The sequence below is a fragment of the Cryptotermes secundus genome, unplaced genomic scaffold, assembly GCF_002891405.2.
Source record: "Cryptotermes secundus unplaced genomic scaffold, Csec_1.0 scaffold1064, whole genome shotgun sequence".
NCBI lineage: Eukaryota > Metazoa > Arthropoda > Insecta > Blattodea > Kalotermitidae > Cryptotermes > Cryptotermes secundus.
In genome coordinates this window covers 353,774-374,065 of record NW_019720585.1, presented here as the reverse complement: position 1 = coordinate 374,065, position 20,292 = coordinate 353,774, and the positions used below count along the sequence as shown (strand labels likewise).

General features: G+C 40.3%; 1 protein-coding gene across 1 annotated transcript; it reads left to right on the top strand.

Moving 5' to 3' along the window:
• Positions 1 to 4,168: 4,168 nt before the first annotated feature.
• On the top strand, positions 4,169 to 9,702 carry LOC111870021 (cuticle protein 19-like). Its single transcript, XM_023861956.2, has 3 exons — positions 4,169 to 4,265; positions 5,408 to 5,521; positions 9,303 to 9,702. Exons 1-3 carry the CDS (start codon positions 4,251 to 4,253, stop codon positions 9,546 to 9,548), a joined length of 375 nt encoding a protein of 124 aa, XP_023717724.1. The 5' UTR covers positions 4,169 to 4,250; the 3' UTR covers positions 9,549 to 9,702.
• Positions 9,703 to 20,292: the final 10,590 nt, after the last annotated feature.

Genomic DNA, 20,292 nt, shown 5'->3' with positions numbered 1-20,292 from the left:
TAAAAACCTAAAATCATACATAGATCTGTTGATGTTAAAAGTATTATTTTAAAGTTGAAAAATAAAAACCGGCAAAATTGGTCCAAGAAAAGACTCGAAACCTTACGTTGAGTGGTACACAAATCTGTTATTTCTGTTTCCAGTACGGAATAAGAAATTGGTGGAAATAACCTCTTGTTGTACTTGTTTACAGTAAATATCTGTTGGGTATTGTCATTATTGATTTCAGCGCAAGACATAAATTACTAGTCATACATTGCGTACTACTCACTCCGTCAGCAGAGCCCCTCTTAAGGAGCTAACAGTACTTCAGCTGGTCAAGAAATTCCTGAATATTTAAGGAACCAGAAAGTCCATTAGCTTACGAGTATGAAAACGCCTGTCTCGGGTTCCTATCTTAAAATTAAATTCGCTTATTGGGGGGTGGAGTCCAACTGGGTCCACTCGGCACGGCGCCCACTGATTGACCTATTGTAGCCTGCCCCGGGTGATTATGTTGGAGAATTTGGTTGAATGAAGATTGGCAGGGGAAACCGAAGTACTCAGTGAAAACCCGTCCCAACACCACTAAGTCCACCACAAAGCCACTTGACCAGACCCGGGATCGAACCCGGGCCGCCGCGGTGGGAAGCCAGCGACTAACTGCTTGAGCTATGGCGCGGCATATTCCTATTTTTAGCCAGATGAATTCAGACAAAACGTTCATATCTTGTTCCTTTTAGATTTTTTTCAATATTATCCTTCCATCTATATCTAGAATTTTAACCTTACCTTTTTCTTCAGATATTTTAAAGAGGATGGTATGTCAGTTGTTGGTGTCACCCTTGCTTTCGTCGGAAGACAGAAGTGGTAATTTACGCCACCTATCTGTTGACTTCAACGACGCCTAGAAAAATATTAGAAGATACATAATTAGAATAGCAGACCTGAGTTTGATACATCCACATAAATACTTAGCCGATCACGGTAGCCTAGCGGTCTAAGGCATGTACTATCTTCGCTCGCTTGGAAACCGGGATCGTGGGTTCGAATCCCACTCAGAGTATGGATGTTTAGGTTGTGTGTGTGCGTTTTTCTGTGTTTGTGTACAGGTAGAGGCCTTGCGACGAGCTGATCACCCGCCCAAGGAGTCCTACTGAACGTATAAGATCTAAAAAAACCGAAATGAACGGAGAAGTTCATGGAGGTAGGCCTAGGCCCACTGGGGCTGTAGTACCAAGGAAAAAAAAAACATAAGTAGTTATGCTAATTAAAGAAATGTGTTTTAATGAAATCCATATTGAAGTCCGCAAAATTAGACGTCTCTCTCTTACGTCGGTATTGCAATGAGTAAACTTACTCGTATATAAATTGCCTGATGATGGTCTTCTAAGACCGAAATAAAAAGTCTAATTGTAAAACATTAAAAGCGAGTATATTCGTTGTGTGACGGTTAACCCAATTTATATATATGCTTTATGTATTTCGTTCAAATTAGTCTCAAACATGAAAATTCTCTAACCATATTTTTTTCTTCACTCTAGATAAGAAATATGAAGAATAAAGATGAATTTTTATATGCTGGCAATTTTTGTTCTTCAGGGTGGCATGATTTATTATTTATTGTTATGTCTGTCGTTGTGGGTTTTCTACATATTTCCATTTCTATTTGTCCGTGTCTATTAAATATATTTAAGTCCAGGTAAGTTAAATTTTTTAACCACTTTAAAAGTTGTAATACCAGGAAGGCTGCTGTGATTGTGAAAATTTGAATATTGTGTACATTGTGTATTCCAGGCATTATGTGTGTATGTAATTTTGCAATCAGAACACCTATTGTGATGGTAGTTTCCGAATAAGTATTGACGTTCCTTCTGAAGATTAAGTGTGTATGTGTGTGTATGTGTGCGCGTGCCTCTCTCTCTCTCTTTCAAGTCTCAATTCTGAGACAGTAAAATATGGTCGCGAGTCCCAAGGGACTCTGACCCGAGAAAGACTGCGCTGGCAAGGGCCAGCAGCATATACAAAAGACAGACCCGTCCTCTCGTCAGAGAAGGCGCCCCACAGAAACAAGACCGTAACTGTCAAACGATAATAATTAATATCTGGTCATGAGCCCCAACTGAGGCTCGATACCAAGACTGACTGACCGTCAGTCGCAATGTGACTCTGACTCTGACTCTGACTCTGACCCTGACTATTCATAGTCAGTTCCGAGTTAGCCAGCAGTCAGTTCTGAGTTCTCAATCTAGCCAGCGGAGAATAACGAGTTAGCCAGCAGTTGTATTCTGGCATTTGCAGTGTAGTATTTGTGATACTGCCGATGGCAGTAATTGTCAGATTGTAATTTGTGTGATTGTAAGAGCGAATGCGCAATAAATTTGCTATATCAAATAAGGCGTGAAGTTATTTGTCGCGTGACACACCCAACACGTGACAATATCATTAGGATGAAGGAATGAAGGGAGATGCGATGCGCTAGACATGTAGCCATTATGGGGGAGATAAATTAGTAAAAATTATAGCCAGCGTAAAGGAAAGGAGCCATTTGGGAGAAGTGGTCTTATGTGAGAACATTATAATGAACTGAATCAGAAATACTGGTTGAAGGTTGCTCTGGGTAAGGCCCAGTAGTGCTCTCTACTGCACATAGTATAAATGGTCGTGAATTTCGTCACTAGTTGAAAGAATAATATTTTCACATGCTTCATGTAGTTACTTACTTACAAGGTGGAACCTAATATTCGGAGTTACATTCTGTATCGCCGGTAGAGAAAACAGAGTAGGCACAAACGTTCTTGCGGCTCAGAACAGCTTAGGACTGTTGCTATTTTCATTCTCTCCAAGCCTATCAGATGGATCAATATGTACCTTTAAAAATCTTTTAATATAATATTAATTAAACACAAATTTTCTATACAAAATCTAAATAATTTTAACGTTGAAGAAAACGGTTTTCTGGGATTTCTTCTATTTTCTTCGACCCTGAAGATGGAGGCGATACGTTCATCTGAAACGTCGGTTAACACAATATCTACAAGGCGCCACATCTTAGAAGACTACTTTCTTCATAGTCACCGCCGTGAAAACCACAAATCTTATATAATTTTAACGTTGCCTCGGAAAATAAGACAGAAACATTAAAATATGACAACAGTAAACAATTGCGATACAGTGGAGTAAGAGTGGCGACCAGTGCGCAGCAATATACTATGTGGAAGAGTCCCTTTCAGAAAGCTATTGGTCACTCAGCTAGTCAAGAAATTCTACGCTATTTACAGAATAAGAAATTTTATTTCTGTGTTTACAAGTGCTCTCAACTTGGCCCTAAGTTGAACTTGCATCTAAGCCACACAATATCCTTTGTCTTGTGCATCCATTTAACGTTCTCCTATACAAGATAATTTCTCTCCGAAGTGGCTTCTTCTCTTCAGTTTTCCGATTAACAATTTTTAAGCATTTATCTCCAATGAGCAATATTACCTCGTCCTTCTTCTCTTGATTATCCTAATAATATTTTGTTTTCATTCATCCGTGGCTCTACAGCCCTTTGTTGAGCCCTGGCCTCTTTTTCAGTTTCGTAACACAGAGAGTAGGAACCCCTGGAAGAGCGATCAGCCCGTCGCAAGGCCTCTACCTACACAGGACAACACAAATATATAATAAACGCACACATAGGCTCCCATACCTTGAGTGGGATCCGAACCCACGATTTCAGCTATCGAGCGAGAGAAGACACTTCATGCCCTAGACCGCGAGGCCACTGTGTTTGACCCTAATAATATTACTAAAATAATTAAAGACGCCGTTTATTTTGGCAAGATAAATTGCATAAGGAGGAAACTAATTTCTGCTTCTCGTATTGTGTCCGTTATAAAGAGAAACCCATTTTACTGTAGAAATATAAGAATATGAAAAATTCCACGGTCTAACATTTCATAATCTATATAATTATATTCTTTTTACTCTCCAATAAAAACAATGGGTATCACTATTTGTGTGTGTCTGACTTGTTACGTAAGCTTGTTCATGGTTCGATGATCCGAAGCAACCAAACGTTATGTACCCCTTCCTGCATTCCACCACAGGTATCAATTAGCGTTTCCTATACGAAAGCCCTACAAACACAAACACATATACTCACGTGTCACTCTGTCCTGTACCTGTGCAGCAGTATATAAGACCATAGTAATGAGCACTTAAGTAGCATTCGCAGTTTAATTTTTCCAGTGCATAGGTCTTCAGAAAAAGAAACGTATTTTAAATTTAAAATGTACGATTTTCAGGTAGGAGTTCTCACTGATAACTTTAGGGCATTGTTTGCAGAACCGTATAATCATGTGATGTTACATACTCGTTATGCAACCAGAGTTATAACAAAGGTTCAAAATGTAGCAGGGATAAAATTAATTATATATATAAATACTCTTATAATTTTCATTTTCAATGCTTATAGCAGCATATTGAAGCAACACGTGCCATTGCAATTGTAAAGTACCCAGTTTAGCTACTCGGAGCATGGTTCCTTTTGAGGAACTGAAGTTGAACTGGTGAACAAATTTCTTGTCATTTATGCACAGTGCAGAGGAACACAGTTTGTGTGTATCACCAACGTTAATAGGTTTATAAAACTTGAAGGATTATATAATGGGGATTTTAGCATGCATGAGAGAAATGAGCAAGGCTCTCAAAATTTTGAGTCAGAGAACCTGAAAGGAAGATGCTTTTTGAAGGGTTTTGTTTTAGACGGGACGATAATATTAGAATAGATCTTAAAGAAATTTTATCTGTTGATGCGGAGTAGATTCACCCAGTTTAGAATACCAGTTGTGGTCTATTGTGGGTATGGTAATTTACTTCCGGGTTATATAAAAGGCGGAAAGCTTTTTCTCTAGTTCAAAGACTGTTAGTTCCTTAAGGACGATTGTGACCTATGGTATTAATTCAGTACTTCACTTATTCACGTGCTTAATCAACAGTAAAAAAAATATATAAAGTAAGCATTAACAAAGGAAGGAAAGAAATAAAAACACATAAACAGAAAAAAAACTGCCGAAACGTGGAAATTTCTGTCATTGAAACAGCAATTAAAATCGGGCGAGAAAAAATATATATGCGTATATTCACATGGAATAAAATTAATATTTCAATACGTAAGAATATATCTGCTTAATAGATGGTTAAGAGAAACAGTTATTAGTAAACATAATACTATTTTACTGTAAAAAATTATGAGAATATAAAAATATACTATTCGGTTACTCATGTTACATTCTTCTTGAAGGTTGTTGACCCACGAAGGACGCTAGAAGTCTGCTCCCTTAGCTTGTTCAGGCAAGAGAATGAGACCTCTATGACAACGCATCACTGTGTCTGCAGCGTCTGCAGGTACAGGAAACAGTTATTTCGAATGGTGAATGTGTTTCAGGTACTCTCCGTCGTTGCTGTGACTGCGCTGGCCGCAGCTGTTACTGCCTATCCAGGGTACGCTCACCACGGATTCTACCCATCAGCTCTCGCGCACGGACATGAGGACTATCACGTGAGTATTTTCGTGTTTTATGGAGCCTACAGCTTTGTAAGTTGTGTTACCAGAAATTGCTGTCCTGTCCTTGTATACGTGTCGGGTACGTGTTTAGAGACACAAAGCAACAAACTGATGCGAACGTGTTTAACTGCATGAAAATTAAAAGTCCCGAGAAAAAAATAGACGGTTTGAACACACTGCCAGTGAAATTGCTGAAGCTATAAATCGTAAATATTTCGAGACCTTCAACTGGTGCAATAGGAATATATCTCTACAATTTTCATTTCTTTACGTAAGAGAAAGTCTGCGATGTCATACAGGTGACACAACGACAATACAGGCTTGTGCTGGACGCGCGTGCTTGTTGGAAATTTAGTCTCTAACGATACTGGACGGCCCCCATTATCCATCAACGCCTTCCTTAAGAGAAAATATTTCTTGAAAGTGAGGTTAGGTATGAAGAATACCGTCATCTGGAACGTGGCGTGAACTGGTTCATTGCTCGCGGATTATTTATACCTTAAAGATAGAGGTGATACGTTCTTCCGAAACGTCGGTTAATAAAATATCTACACGGCGCCACATCCAAGAAAACGGCGTTCTTCATAATCACCGCCATGAAAACCTCAAATATTATGGGGTAAGCCATAGTGGAAATGAAACAAATAACTGGGAATAAAACTGTATAATTCATAACTTTTAGGTTTTGCTGGTTTCACAATAGAGATTGAGCATTTGAAAGAAGGTAGATGACATTTGTTCTTTGAACATTTGGAATTGTGGAAACATATTTAGATTTTAGAGCGCCAGTTCGTGAGGAACATTGCTTCGTGCACTGACGTCTCTGATGTAAGGAGACCATATTTGGAAAAGAGTAATTAAACATAATTTGTTACCGAAAGGTAGCACGTGGAAGTTGAGATGTCAGAGACAGGATACATCTAAAGCTCTTTAATACGAGTAGTTTAAGGAGGAACTGCGAGAAATAAGTATATACTGAACTATGTAAAACAAGTGTCACGTAACTTCAAACAAGGCCAAGAGTAACCTTGAATGCGCAGAAGAAAAATTTTAAAGAAGGGGGTGGATTCGTGGGTGTTAGAAGTGACAGGCGGCCAGTTAACAAGGTTAACAAGTAACAAGGTTACTCTTGGCCTTGTTCGAAGTTACTTGACACTTGCTTTACAAAGGAAGACAGAAGAGGAATAGAACGGTGTAAAATGGAACTTTGGGAAGTGAACCGAGTTAGGGACTACAATTTACATGGAACTTGTTCCATAAGTATATACAGGCAGGATAGAGCAACATGCTCAGGCTTGAAGTATGAAGCATTGGAGAACAAGGGAATTAAAAATATCCATGCAGAAATACGTATTATGGGTACGGTCCCTGCATTGCTCGGAAGAGACCGAGAAAACTCTCAGCAACCCTAGTCAGCACAGTCGGTCTCCCACCAGAAACTTTAACACAGAATAACTCAAAGTCTAGGGAAGAAATCCTAACCACTCGATTGCAAAGCTCTGTAAACCTGAAGACATTTCGATATTCCAAAAATTAAGACAATTTGTTGTGTAGCGGAATGTCTATTGTTGCAAAAAAAAAGTGGCTTAAATTGATTTCGGCACGATTTTGATTGTGGTGGGCCGATGGACTAGGACATACATAGGAAAGTACTTTAAATGAAGGAAATTTGTTAGTAGACAGAATTACACGAACGACGTAAATGAAAGTGGTGATATTTCAATATCCGTGTCACAATAAACCTTGTAATATTACGGTGTGTCCTATTGTCATACTGTTAATATTAGCTTCATGTTTGAAAAGTAAGTATTGTAGAAAATTTATGTAACAAAATATTACCTTATGGAAATTTATAACATTGTAAAATGCATGAGTGTGACTATTGAGAGATTTTGGATTGATGATCGAATTTATTAGGCTCCTTGATACAGGGCTTGACTACACTTTACAATTCACTATTACACTTGCACTTCATACACTAGCGTGAACAGTCACGTCTTCACTAGCAGTTTCTTCGTAGCGATTTCCAACGATGGACGTTCCTCTTCTCCAGGTTCCCGAAATGTCCCCGGCCTCAACTACCAGCTTCTAACAACAAAAGCTCAGAACGACTGAACTTCAGAAATGCTCTAACTGGCTGACTAATCCAGTCACTCACCAACCAACTAAATCAAATCAACTGACTTAACCGACTAACACTGAGTTACCTCACTCCTCAATAATTGTCCTGTATATAATATTGCTGCACGGACAACACAGAAAACACAGTTCCTATCTTTCTGTTTGCCTAGTAACGGACGTTGCTTATTTGTTTGTTTCGTGGTCGTTGCCTCGCGACAGTTCTACATGTCACAATATGTTCAAAAATTGCCCCATCTAGCAGCTACTTAACCGCTGAGTCTCCACAAATAACTTATTTCATGGTGTTCAATTAAATCAAGTATTAAAAGAGACTTTAACTATTTCTGAACATGGCGAATGGGACAAAGTTTAGTTTAGCATCGAAGAAATCATAAGACTGAAAACCTGAAGGGAAATCATCACTTGGATAAATGAGGAAACACAATTAATATGGACCTCAAAGAAATAGGCCAGCNAGGGGGGGGGGGGGGGGGGGGGGTATGCGCAGGATTCTTCTGGCTCAAGATTGGTTCTAGCGCTGAGGTATTGTGAGCATGGTATTGAAACTTCGAATTCCATGAAGTGAGGACATTTTCTTGACTATCTGCGTGACTATTAGCTTCTTCAGAAAGACTCTAATTAATGGCAATGGTTATTTAATGAGGCTATGCAATGGTTAATTATTTGCCCTCTTTACGTAAGTAAGAAGAGTGCTAAACTCATACCGCTGAGTTGCTGGAGAAGATATTTTTAATGTAGAAATTAACATAACAAGAATGAGAAATTATTATATAGAAAGATAATGAGCTGCAGAAGCAAAACACTTATTCTTACTGAAGAGCAATATTAAGATAGATCCAGGCTCAAATACAAAGGTAAGATGAGGATAAATGATTAATTATAGATAGAAAAGAAAATGTTAAAAACAGTGCTAACGTGAAAAAGGTTGTATACCACAACAACCGGGTGTTAAATTATTCACAGTCTGGCACAGTTCTGTAAATAATTTCAGAAAAAATATTATTATTATATTATATATTTAATATTTGAAATTTTTCACCATTTTATACTACTTTATATTAATGATTGTCCTTCTAGTCACTACAACATTAATTGTATTCATTGTAAATATATATATATATATACATTTTACCTTTCTCACTTTTACTTAATAACTGTGGCTTATGTCAACTGTACGGGTTGGATGACCAAGAGGTCGGAGTTCGAGTCCAAGTGGGGGCAAGAATTTTCACTTCTTCACCTCGTACAGACCGGTTCTGGGGTACACCCTGGCCTCCTATCCAATGGGTACCGGAGGCCCTTTCTCCGGGGGTAATGCAGCCGGGGCGTGAAGGTGAACACTCACCTCCAACTAGTGTCGAGGTCAACAAAAGCTTGGTCTATACTTCCAGTCCCTCATACACCTTCGTTGAGTATTACTTAATTAGTAAAGCACAGGGACAACCTTACCTTTATTATCTTACGTTAATTGAATTATTGTTATTGATATTATTAGTTTATTCAAATTATATAAATTCCCTTCTTTCATATATTGTTTGTGCTTGTGCTTTCTTTTTCTTACTCGTGTTCACTTTGTAGTTGGCCTTTGGGCTGTGATAATGAGAACTGAGCTGAACTGAATTATTTTAACCAGGCTCCAGCACACTACAAGTTCAACTACGCAGTGCACGACCCCCATACCGGTGACGTCAAGAACCAATGGGAGTCCCGAGATGGTGACGTTGTGAAGGGCTCCTACAGCCTGGTTCAGCCTGACGGAGCCACCCGCACAGTCGAGTACACTGCAGACAAGCATAACGGGTTCAGCGCCATCGTTAAGACGGCAGGAGGACATACTAAACCCGAAATCACTTTCCACGGTGCTGGTGGCTTCCTATAACTCACTCTGGACTGTCACGTGTGAATACTATGAGAGAGATTTATATTGTCGGTTGTGTGCATCTTCATCAAACATATGACATGCGTTTCTGTTAACCATAAGTTACGTTTATTTATTACTGAGAGATTTGTATTGCGTGTTCTTTTCATTTTAGTGGAATAAATTTGTGCATTGCTACATTTTGATCTTCATGTCACGTTAATTATATTTGTTATCATATATTTCGTTGAAAATTAACGGCCGTGGTGATTCCTTGCGCTGACTACGCACCACCCTCTATCCGCTAACGTTGGCACTAACTTCGCCGACAAGCGGCGGTGGTCGACATAGTTCGCTTGCGGACTAAAGCCACAGAATTTTTTATATTTCGTTGAAAAATAATAAGAATATAGACAAAACACCTTCTGGCTTTTAAAATAAAATTTGTAATTTCCTATTCCTATTTTGATTCAGGAACATGATAAATTATTCTTATTGTAATCAGTATTGTTGTTCCTGCTGCAAACATTATTACAGCGTCAAATTACACAGAAAGATTATTACGAATGGTTAACAAATGAGGATTTTTAAGACGACGGTCCTGATCTCTTTCAAGGCACCTGAAATTTGCCTACAGAAATTAAGTAACATAATCAGTTACCTCAGGCAGTAAAGTTGGTAACCCATTGTATCGAACACAGTAATACCTAAATAAAATACAATGGCGTTGCTATTACATACATCTTCTTTATTACATCGTATTTATTTATTTAATAAAAAATATATTTTTTTTGCTGCTGGCGGCACTATAAAAAGTAACAAGCGAAGAACGGGATAACGCAAAGCATGAAGTGTAGTAAGGAGAGTACGTATGTTCAAATTTGAAGAGTTCTATCTTCTGTGAAATGATGTCATGAAAGACGTTTTACCCCGGAAGATAGTCCTCATAATGAACACGGCTGTCAGGATCCAAATTCTATGTAAAAAAAAATATTTTATTCTATTATCGTGAGAAGAAATATTTTTTATTCATTTGATGTAAAGAGTGTAATTTTGGTAGGAATAAACTTACATACATATACAGAATGTAAATAAATATATGTTACAACGCTCTGTGGTAGATTGATGGGGTCAATCTCATCATATGTTTTTAATATGCCAATGTTTTGAAACACTTATTTTTGGCACTAAAGGTCACAACATTTTCCGAGAGGATGTATAAGCTTTAGGGAATGTTATCGCTATTCTACATCATAAAAGTTGCTCAAAATGGCTGCCGCCGACTTCATTGCATGTTCTGCACCGCCTGGCTATGTTATACTGAACTATTTGAAAAAGATTTCCGGCATTTCCCGGATGGTTAGAGAAAGAATTCCAATGGTGTTAAGTCAGGGGGGCGAGGGGTCAGGTTATTGCGCCTCCATGTCCAGTCAATCTATTGCCAAAGGTTTCATGCAAACACTCAAGGACGACATTAGTGCAGTGTGCAGGGGAGCCATAATGCTGGAACTACATTTCATGGCGGACTTCCAAAGACACCATTTCTAGCAGCTCGGGTAAGGTCTCTTGGAGGAATGTTAGGTAAATATCACCAGTAAGTCGCAGAGGTAAGAGGTGAGGGCCAATTAGATGTCCATCGATAATCCATACCCACACATTGACTGCGAAGCGGTGTTGGTGGCTTCGGATATGCTTCGCGTTAGGATTCTCTTGAGCCCATACATGGCTAGTTCTAGAGTTGAAAATGGTGTCCTTGGTGGCTTCCCCACAGACTAGAAGAGTCTCGGTGCAGTCTGCACTTGTGTTCATGTCCGCCACAGTCCACTCACAAATGAGGAAGAGACTACTAAACAAACTGTGGGTATGGTCAGGGACTGTATCATGTAACATCTGATTCATTAGTAAATAAACAACTTGTCCTATGAATGCGACGTCTTCTGCTACTTCGGAACCCTATGGGTTGCTTGTCTACAGGCGTCCTTCTTCATATTTCAGAGGTCCTAGCGCGTAAATAAAGCGTTTCAAGACATTGGCGCATTGAAAAGGATACGATCAGATTGAACCCATCTATCTACCACAGAGCGCTGTAACGTATATATTTATTTACAATATGTATAGATATTTTTCGCTTATTGGAGGGTGTAGTCTAGCTGGGTCCACTCGGCACGGCGGCCACTGATTGGCCAATTGTACCTGCCCTGGGTGATTATGATGATGGAGAATTTGGTGGAATGAAGCTTGGTAGGGGAAACCGAAGTACTCGGAGAAAACCCGCCCCAGCGTCACTTTGTCCACTACAAATCCCACTTGACCAGACACGGGATCGAACCCGGGCTGTCTCAGTGGGAAGCCAGCGACTAACCGCTTGAGCTATGGCGCGTCCTATATGTATAGACCTTACTCCTATTATAAAATTTCAAGAGACTTCCCCGAAATTTAATGCACAGATAAAATAAAAATCACAAATTTAATAAGTGATATTCTGCATACACCGAAACGCAACAAAATTATGAACGAAGACAGTATTTACCTATATAATATTATAATTCATTATTAGCATAGTGGGAATAGCATCTGGCTACGGACTGGATAACCGAGGGGTTGGTGTTCGAGTCCCGGTAAGGTTAAGAATTTTCTCTTCTCTTCGTCGTCCAGACCGGATCTGAGGTCCACTCAACCTCCCTTCCAATAGGCACTGGGGATACTTTCACCGGGACAAAACGGCTGGGGCGTGAAGCTGACTATTCACCTCCAGTTAGTAGCGGGATCAAGAAAGTCTGGCTCTAAACTTCCACTCCCCCATACACCTTCACGGAGCAGTGCTTAATTAGTTAAGCACATATACATATTACATATATTATGTCCCTACATTTTTAGCCCTAATTTGTTGCCTTTGTTCTGGCTCTGCACGCGCCGTTGTTTCAGACCGTGCATTGAAGCCGAATGTTCACTTTCCATTTTGCACATCCACCCACAGGAAGATACAAGAACGGCAATTCGTCGCGCTCTGTATAGCCTTGAGAAATCTCCCTACGCTATGACAATTACAGTGCTAATGCAAGGTACAAAGGAGATGGTATCTCACTTATATGCACGGTCTGCTGATATCCTGTAAGTTAGGAGTTTCATGTTCCCTGTCTGTTGGACACGCTGTAATTTAATTATATTGACTATATTTTCATTGTCAATCATTCCTGGCGGCACAGTCTGCTGCGCTCAAATGTGGGCATGCTTGTAGCGTAACGGGGTTCGAGATTCCACAGGTTCGTCCAGGTCTCTTTCCCAAATAAGGAGTATAGCTCTCTGACAGTTCCCATCAACGTAGTGGATGTACTATTTAGCAATTCGTGTCTCCTATTTCTGAACTACGTGTCAGTTCCACATCAACCGTCTCGATCCCAGTATAATAACAACACTAGTAGAAATTTATGAATTATAAAATTTCTCGTTGTGTAAACCCCTAAAATTTCTACTTCGCTTTTAATAATCCCAGTACTTTTCTACATAAATTATTTTAGAGCTCTTGTAATTTGGTGTCTAGTGCTTCCAAAAGAAGACATGAGCCCGGTTTCTTTCCAGCATTTGTGCTTTCCTGAATTAGTGTTATAAAATAATTTTACTTCAGATGTTCATGGCGGCACGCGGTAGTGTAGCTTGTTGAGCACTATGCTACAAGCCGGGAGGTCGCGGGTTAAAGTCCCGATGAAGTCATTGGATTTTTTTCAATTTACCTAATCCTTCCAGCCGCACTATAGCACTGGAGTCGACCAGCCTCTAACAGAAATGAGTACCAGGAATATTCTTGGGGGTAAAGGCTGCCGGTGCGTAGAGCTGATAACCTTGCCGCCATCTATTAGCCAAATTTCTGGAAAATGTGGGAACCTCAACATCTCACAACCCTATGGGCCTCCACGGCCTGTTACAGGGATACCTTTGTTTTTTTGCTTTTTCAGATGTTCTTTTGTTTATCCACTCTTTTGTTAGGTACGATTCTTCTTACATCTTTTTCTTTCTCCTTTGCACTACAGCCCCAGTGGGCCTAGGCCTACCTCCATGAACTTCTCCGTTCACTTCGGTTTTTCTTGATCTTACACATTCGGTAGGACTCCTTGGGCGGGTGATCACCTCGTCTCAAGGCCTCTACCTGTACACAAACACAGAAAAACGCACACACACAAACTAAACATCCATGCCCTGAGTGGGATTCGAACCCACGATCCCGGTTTCCAAGCGAGCGAAGACAGTGAATGCCTTAGACCGCTCGGCTACCGTGCCCGGCCTTCTTAGATCTAGTAGCCGTATTTTATAATCTCAACCCCATACATCAGGTCTAGTATTATCACAAGGAAGCACATTTGGAAGAATTACATATACCTGAAGTTGTAAATAGGATCCGTAGGTTGGGCCCAACTGGCTATGATTTATCTGAAGACAGAGACAGAATCCAGTCTCGAAAACATTGTCTATTTTAATATAACAGGATGGTATTTTGAGATAAAACAGGGCGATAGATAATGTCCAGAATCATAATATTTGTATTACCTGAAGGTGTGCCTAATTATTGGTACACTGTCGAAGTATATTCTCCTTGAATTGTTTCAAGCAATTAAAATAAAAAGAAGAATTCATATAGTTAAAATCTTGAATCCGTGTTTTAAAGAATTAATTATATTTTGTGTTGTCTCTTTACATAAGTACAAAATTTAATAGCATATTCTTCCAGCCAGGCAGTACAATAGCGGAGAACAGCACAACAAATACAAGCTACACTATCAACAAACAGAGGAGTTCTCACTAGCCTGATGATCTGTTAGTAATATGAGAGGGACCAGTGAGTATTTCACCTCACTGAGATTTGAAAAAGTGCAATGTCTCCGAAACTCGTGCAATAGAGCTTAAAGTTAAGCGGTGTTATCAGACCGAAGTAGAATGTACGCTAGCACTGAAATCATATGACTGCTTCAAATCTTCATTAATATTGTGATCCAATTTAATTCACATAATTTACCCACCATTTCATGCCACGGTTTCATCGAATTTGTATTTGCGTTTCTTCTGTTATGACATTATGAGTAACAATAGATTATATAAATCCGAAGCAAGAGATAGAATGAGATATTATGTTACATGTGGGGCATTGTTAATTTGACATACTCGTTAACATTTAAGAATAATGTCATTCCCTTAACTGAAGATCCAGTCCATTTGCCACGTAATTTTGAATACTGCGTTTACATGTAATGGCTTCAGTGAACAGGTCGTGACGCCTCAACACTGCACAGTTTATTCAAATAAACAACAGTTTTTGTCAATACTTTCTCAATTTTACTAACATTAAACCACATTCTTTGTTATCACAAGTCTTGCTTAGTTCCCAGTTTCGACACAGAGAAAGCTACATCTTATTGTATAGGAAGAAAAAAAAAACAACTCCGTGTCCTCTAGTCTACAAGCGAACTGTACCGACCGAGCGACCGCCGCTTATCGGCGAAGTTAGTGCCAACTTTTTGCGGATAGGGGGTGACACGTGGTCAGCGCAACGGATCCCCACGGGCGTTAATCTCGGTTTTCTAGACCGGAGCCACTATTTCCTTGAAATAACTCCTCAAATCACTTCGCGAGGCTGAGGGGACCCCGTTCCAGACATACAACTTCTCCGAAAATCTGGTAGCGCCGAGAATCGAACCCGGGACCTCTGGATCTGTAGGCAGGAACTTTGACCACTATACCACACAGATGGTCATTGTATAGGAAGGGCTCTGTTACAAATCATGGTGGATAAGACACCTTACCGACTTAAATAGATTACGCACAATTCATAAAATATTCAACACCGTAATCAGGACTGGGATAGCTCTGGCAGTAAAGCAATGATGCTACTGGCTGAAGGAACTAGGAATCGGAGTGAAATTCTTGGGAGTGGCAATAAGGAATTTTCCAAAACGTTCAAATCGATACTGAGGCCCGCTCAGCCTCCTATTGAATGGGTGGCGGGGACAGTTTCTCTCAGGATTAAGCTGGCTATGGCTTGAACCGTGAAGTTGACCACTCAGCTCCGTCCAGTGTGGAAGCTAAATTGCGTACAGCTATATCTCAGGTCTTCATGCACCTTCTTGGTACTGTGCTGAGTTGTGTACACTGATAACTTCATGCTTACACCGTACCGTGGTCCGTTTCCATACACTCAGCACTGCACTGGGTTGTTAGACGAAGGAAGTTCAACACTGTTAGCCGTACACAGCTCTAAGGAACCGATCATCCACACAACTCACTTCTCTTGCGTTCATCTTAATAAACCTGTCTTCATATTCTTGGCCTTCAGGTGGCCTTTTACAAGAGGATTCACACCAAAATTCTGTATGAATTTCTTGCCTCCATTAAACATAAAGCTATCCCTGCAAGAGGTCGTGGAGGGCCATGGAGCTGTGAGACATCAGGGCTCCCACACTTTCTAGACAATCGGCAAAAGATGGCGGTGAAGTTGTCAAGCTTACTCGCCGGCCGCCAATTACGCCCCAGGAAGATTCCCGGTACTCGTTCTGTTAGAGGCTGAGTCGATCGCAGGATCATGCTGCAGATGTAAGGATTAGTTCAATTGAATATTCCAATTATCTTATAAGGAATCGATCTAACCACAGTAAAACAGTGCAACAAACGTAGAGCCTACATATAAAGATAGATTCCCTCCCCCCTCTTTTCGTCCAAGAGGAGGCCCAGTTTCGAAACACGTACATGTCTAGGAGAGAAGAAAAGCCTTGTTCATGGGTTTCGAGAAGACTGAAGCCAGGAATGACTGTGCTGGCGAAGACCAGCAGCAATATAACCGACCGACCGACCTACAGTTAGTCTGGAGAAGGAGGTCATGAGTTATCTTCATGGATTGGAAGTGCGAGGCTCGCCAGCCAGCGAAGATAGAAGCCGTCGAACACGAAGGAAACTTCATTGTTTTAGGATCCATCACCAAGCAACGGCTTGTGAAGATACAGCAAACTGAGAAGGCTTAGTGCGTGCCATAGAGAATTGTGTAGTTTATAAACTAGTTAAACTGCTACAATTACTTGCAGCTGCGAATTTAAAACGCCCAATAAATCCAATTACCAATCCATGCCCCGCGTCTAGCCACTGGACACGTGACAACTGGTGTCGGAATTTGTCAGGTGTTTCATGACTAGACATAAAGTGGGACTGGTAATTGAATTTTCTGGAAATTAGAACTCGTAGCTACAATTAATTATAGCATTATCGCTAATTCACACAGTTTACACGTCTTTAGTACTGTAATTTACTACTGTTCTCAGTTATCCAAGGGTTCATTAGACGTTGCTTCGCTGTCTTGACGAGGATTTCTTACGTAAAGGTCTCCAGCAATGGGGATTCCTCAGCCTTTGTGCTCACGCCTCCGCCAGGGGCGACTGTCTTACAACCTCACACTCAGACGAGCTAATTATCAGTCAGAGTCACTTTACGCCTGGTGGCTTACCGTCAACCAGTTCATCTTAGCACGTACCACACAGAAACACCGCTCCCAACATTTTCTTTACTATTGAGTTTGTGTATTCTTTGTCGTGGAATTGTTTATCGAGATATTCCCTATCAAAGGTCGACTCTCCTAGTTCCAAATTCTGACTTCGAGCGGACATGTCAAAATTTTAAAGCTCTGTACGCACTAGGGCACATGTTGCGATACAAGTTGAGCGACTTCTATCAGGGCACAAGTCGCAGCGACATGAGACACTGATACATCCGTCCACATTCTATGTTAATAAGTCGCAAAAGGTGGTACTGTTGACCTCTGCTTCTTACATTACTATGCATTCAGCTGAAAACATTGTCTCTCATATACTTACAGGTCTCCAAAGTAATTTCTCTATGTTTTTCCTCTAAAATGCTGTAAGATTTTCTCTTCTGTTCTATCAGTGATACAAGCTGCCCATTTTGTCTTCATTGACTCTGTCACCCTACCAACTGGCTGAAGAAAGTAAATAAAGGAAGTCATTGTGCAGTTATCTCAAACCTCCTTTCTGTCTAATGGGCCCAAATGATATCTTCGGAGTCCTGTTCTGAAGAACCCTCAAATACAAACCTTCAATATAAGGAAAATACACGTACATCTTTAGTATTGCTTTCTTCAGACGTCGTTTTTGTTTTCGAGAGGCATATAATAACATACTCTTCGTGGTTATAATTTCACGTACTCGTACACTCATGCTACCTTCTTCCCATTCTGAAAATCCTGGTTTCAAGTAACAGACGAACATGGCTAAGACCAATAACACATCCCGATTAAGTTAAAATATTTTTAACAGATGTTTTTGCTCGCAAGCAATAGATGGTGCTGGCTGTTCATCAACTATGCTGTCGCTCTTAACATGGCCTTTTTTCATAACACAGAATAATGTATGAGATCTCTCGGCACAAATTTATGTACCCTGTTTTAGTAAAAATTTAAAGTACTTAACTTACAAGCTCCAAAATTAATTTGTATTTCGGTGGCTATATAAATTGTGAAATGAAATAGAAACATCGCCTGCGAGCGGACACCAAACTTTCATTGACGTCAGTTGGGTTGCCTATACTCCAGTGCGTTACTTTAAGAAGCTCTTGATTAAGTGTACAGGCTGTTTACGGCAGTACAGTAATCGACAGAATGATGATGAATGAACCTGAGAAATGAAGTAAGGAGATCTCCTGTCCCGATACACAACATTACTAACGTTTTCCTCGAGGGACTGATATAAATCAAAAGATCAGGCTGTTCCCTCAAGAGAGGAGTTCGTCGAAAAGAAGTTCGGAAAATGTGCCTCGAAAATTAGAAGAAAACCTTCCTCCTGCTGAGCAAAATAGGGACATTATTTTTATAAGAAACTTATATTCTTTAGTACAGATATATGACTGTATCAAAGCAGTCTACCTTGCGGATGGAGAGCATACCGTACTCTACTGAAGCACAAATGAGGGATAATTGCAAGGTCTCAAGAAGTTTGAATTTTCACGAGATGTGGAACTTCAGCTTCTTCTGCTTTAGGTTAGATTGGTGAGCAATATAGCCCGAATATAAGAAATAAAAAGTGCTTACAGAATTTTATACGTGGAATTCTTGGAAGGAGACTGCATTCAAGAAAGAACGAGAAAATGTTGGAGTCTATGAAACGGAATATCAGGAAATTATAATAAATGAATTAATTCGTCAAAGATAATAATTACCTGGAGGACGTTGATGGTAACTGTCATGATGCATTGGAATTAGTAGACATATTGTGGCAGCTAGGGTGGTAATGTAGGGTAGTTTTGTAGGCAGATATTTTGGTCTGTTAGTTCGTAAAGGAATGTCACACAGATGAGGAATTCATATTGCATTCATAGTTGTATCGTAGTTGGTTGAGGCCCTACGATACAAGCCGGAGGGTCGCGGGATCGAATCCCGATGAGGTGGATTTTTTCAATTCACCTAATCCTTCCAGCCGTACTATGGCCCTGGGGTCGACTCAGCCTCTAATAGAAATGATTACCAGGAATATTCCTGGGGGTAAAGGGCAGCCGGCGCGTAAGGCTGACAACCTCACCGCCATCTGTGAGCCGATTGTCTACAAAATGTGGGAGCTTCGACGTCTCAGAACCCTATGGGCCTTCACGGGCTGTTACAGGGATAGCTTTACTTATTGGTTCAAAACAAATAATAAATTCTTAATGTTGAAATTTTTTTAATACGTACTGAGTGTATCACATAAATTGTAGAGGTCTCATATTAAGAGAAGTTAGTATGTCTCTCAATTTCAAAAGTTCGTAACCCCGCCATGTTGGTATTACTGATGCACGGATATTACAAAACACAAGGGTCGAGGGAATTCCAGAGACATGACATTCGGGCCGATTTTTATGTAAATTCTTCAGTTCCTTTCAATGTTAGTGGGAGAACAGGCTCACAACTACGGTGGCATCTTAGGTACGCCTTTCTTTAGACAAATGAAAGGAACAGGATAAAATACCGCATTTTTGTGGGGGTTATTTGAAAAATTATAAAAAAATTTGTGAAATAATTAAAAATTCAATAAATATTCAGAGTCAGAGTCAGAGTCAGAGTCAGAGTTACTTTACGACTGCCGACAAGCCCCGTGAGACATAAGCAACATATTTTTTCCATCTAAATACTTGCTTTTACAGTCCTTATGTAACAACTTCTCTGACGAGAGTATGAGTCTGTAGTTTACAATTGCTGCAGGTCCTCGCCAGCACATCATTCTCAGGTCCAGGTCTCGTAGGATAGCAAGGTCACTGTATATCTCCCAGGAATAGGTTGGCCCAGATATACCGTCATGCACTGGGTTCCCTTTTCGTCGACTCCTACGACTCACACGGTTACGGTGGGCGTATTCGACACCGCCTCCATAAGGGAGTCAACAAAAAGTGAATCCTCAAAGCTTTTTATGTAGTTGCTTGAGGAACGCCTAAAATGACCTTGTGCGTGGATACTAAATATTTCTCATGAAATAAATATACTGCCTGGAGACATATCGATGTGTCGCAATGTGATGTCACAGCGTGATCATAGACCGATCTGGGACTCGATCCCTCTCCCCCCACTCAGCACGCTCACATCATGGCCGCACCTAAATTCCTCTGCTTTCCGAAGCACCCCAGATATGATTTTCAGGGTTCACATCACATGAAATGATTTATAGCGTCCCTATGAGAGGACGTTATTAACGGCTCGTGATTTCCGTGACCGAGTCACGAATTTCTCACACTTCAACTTAGCCACCCAATT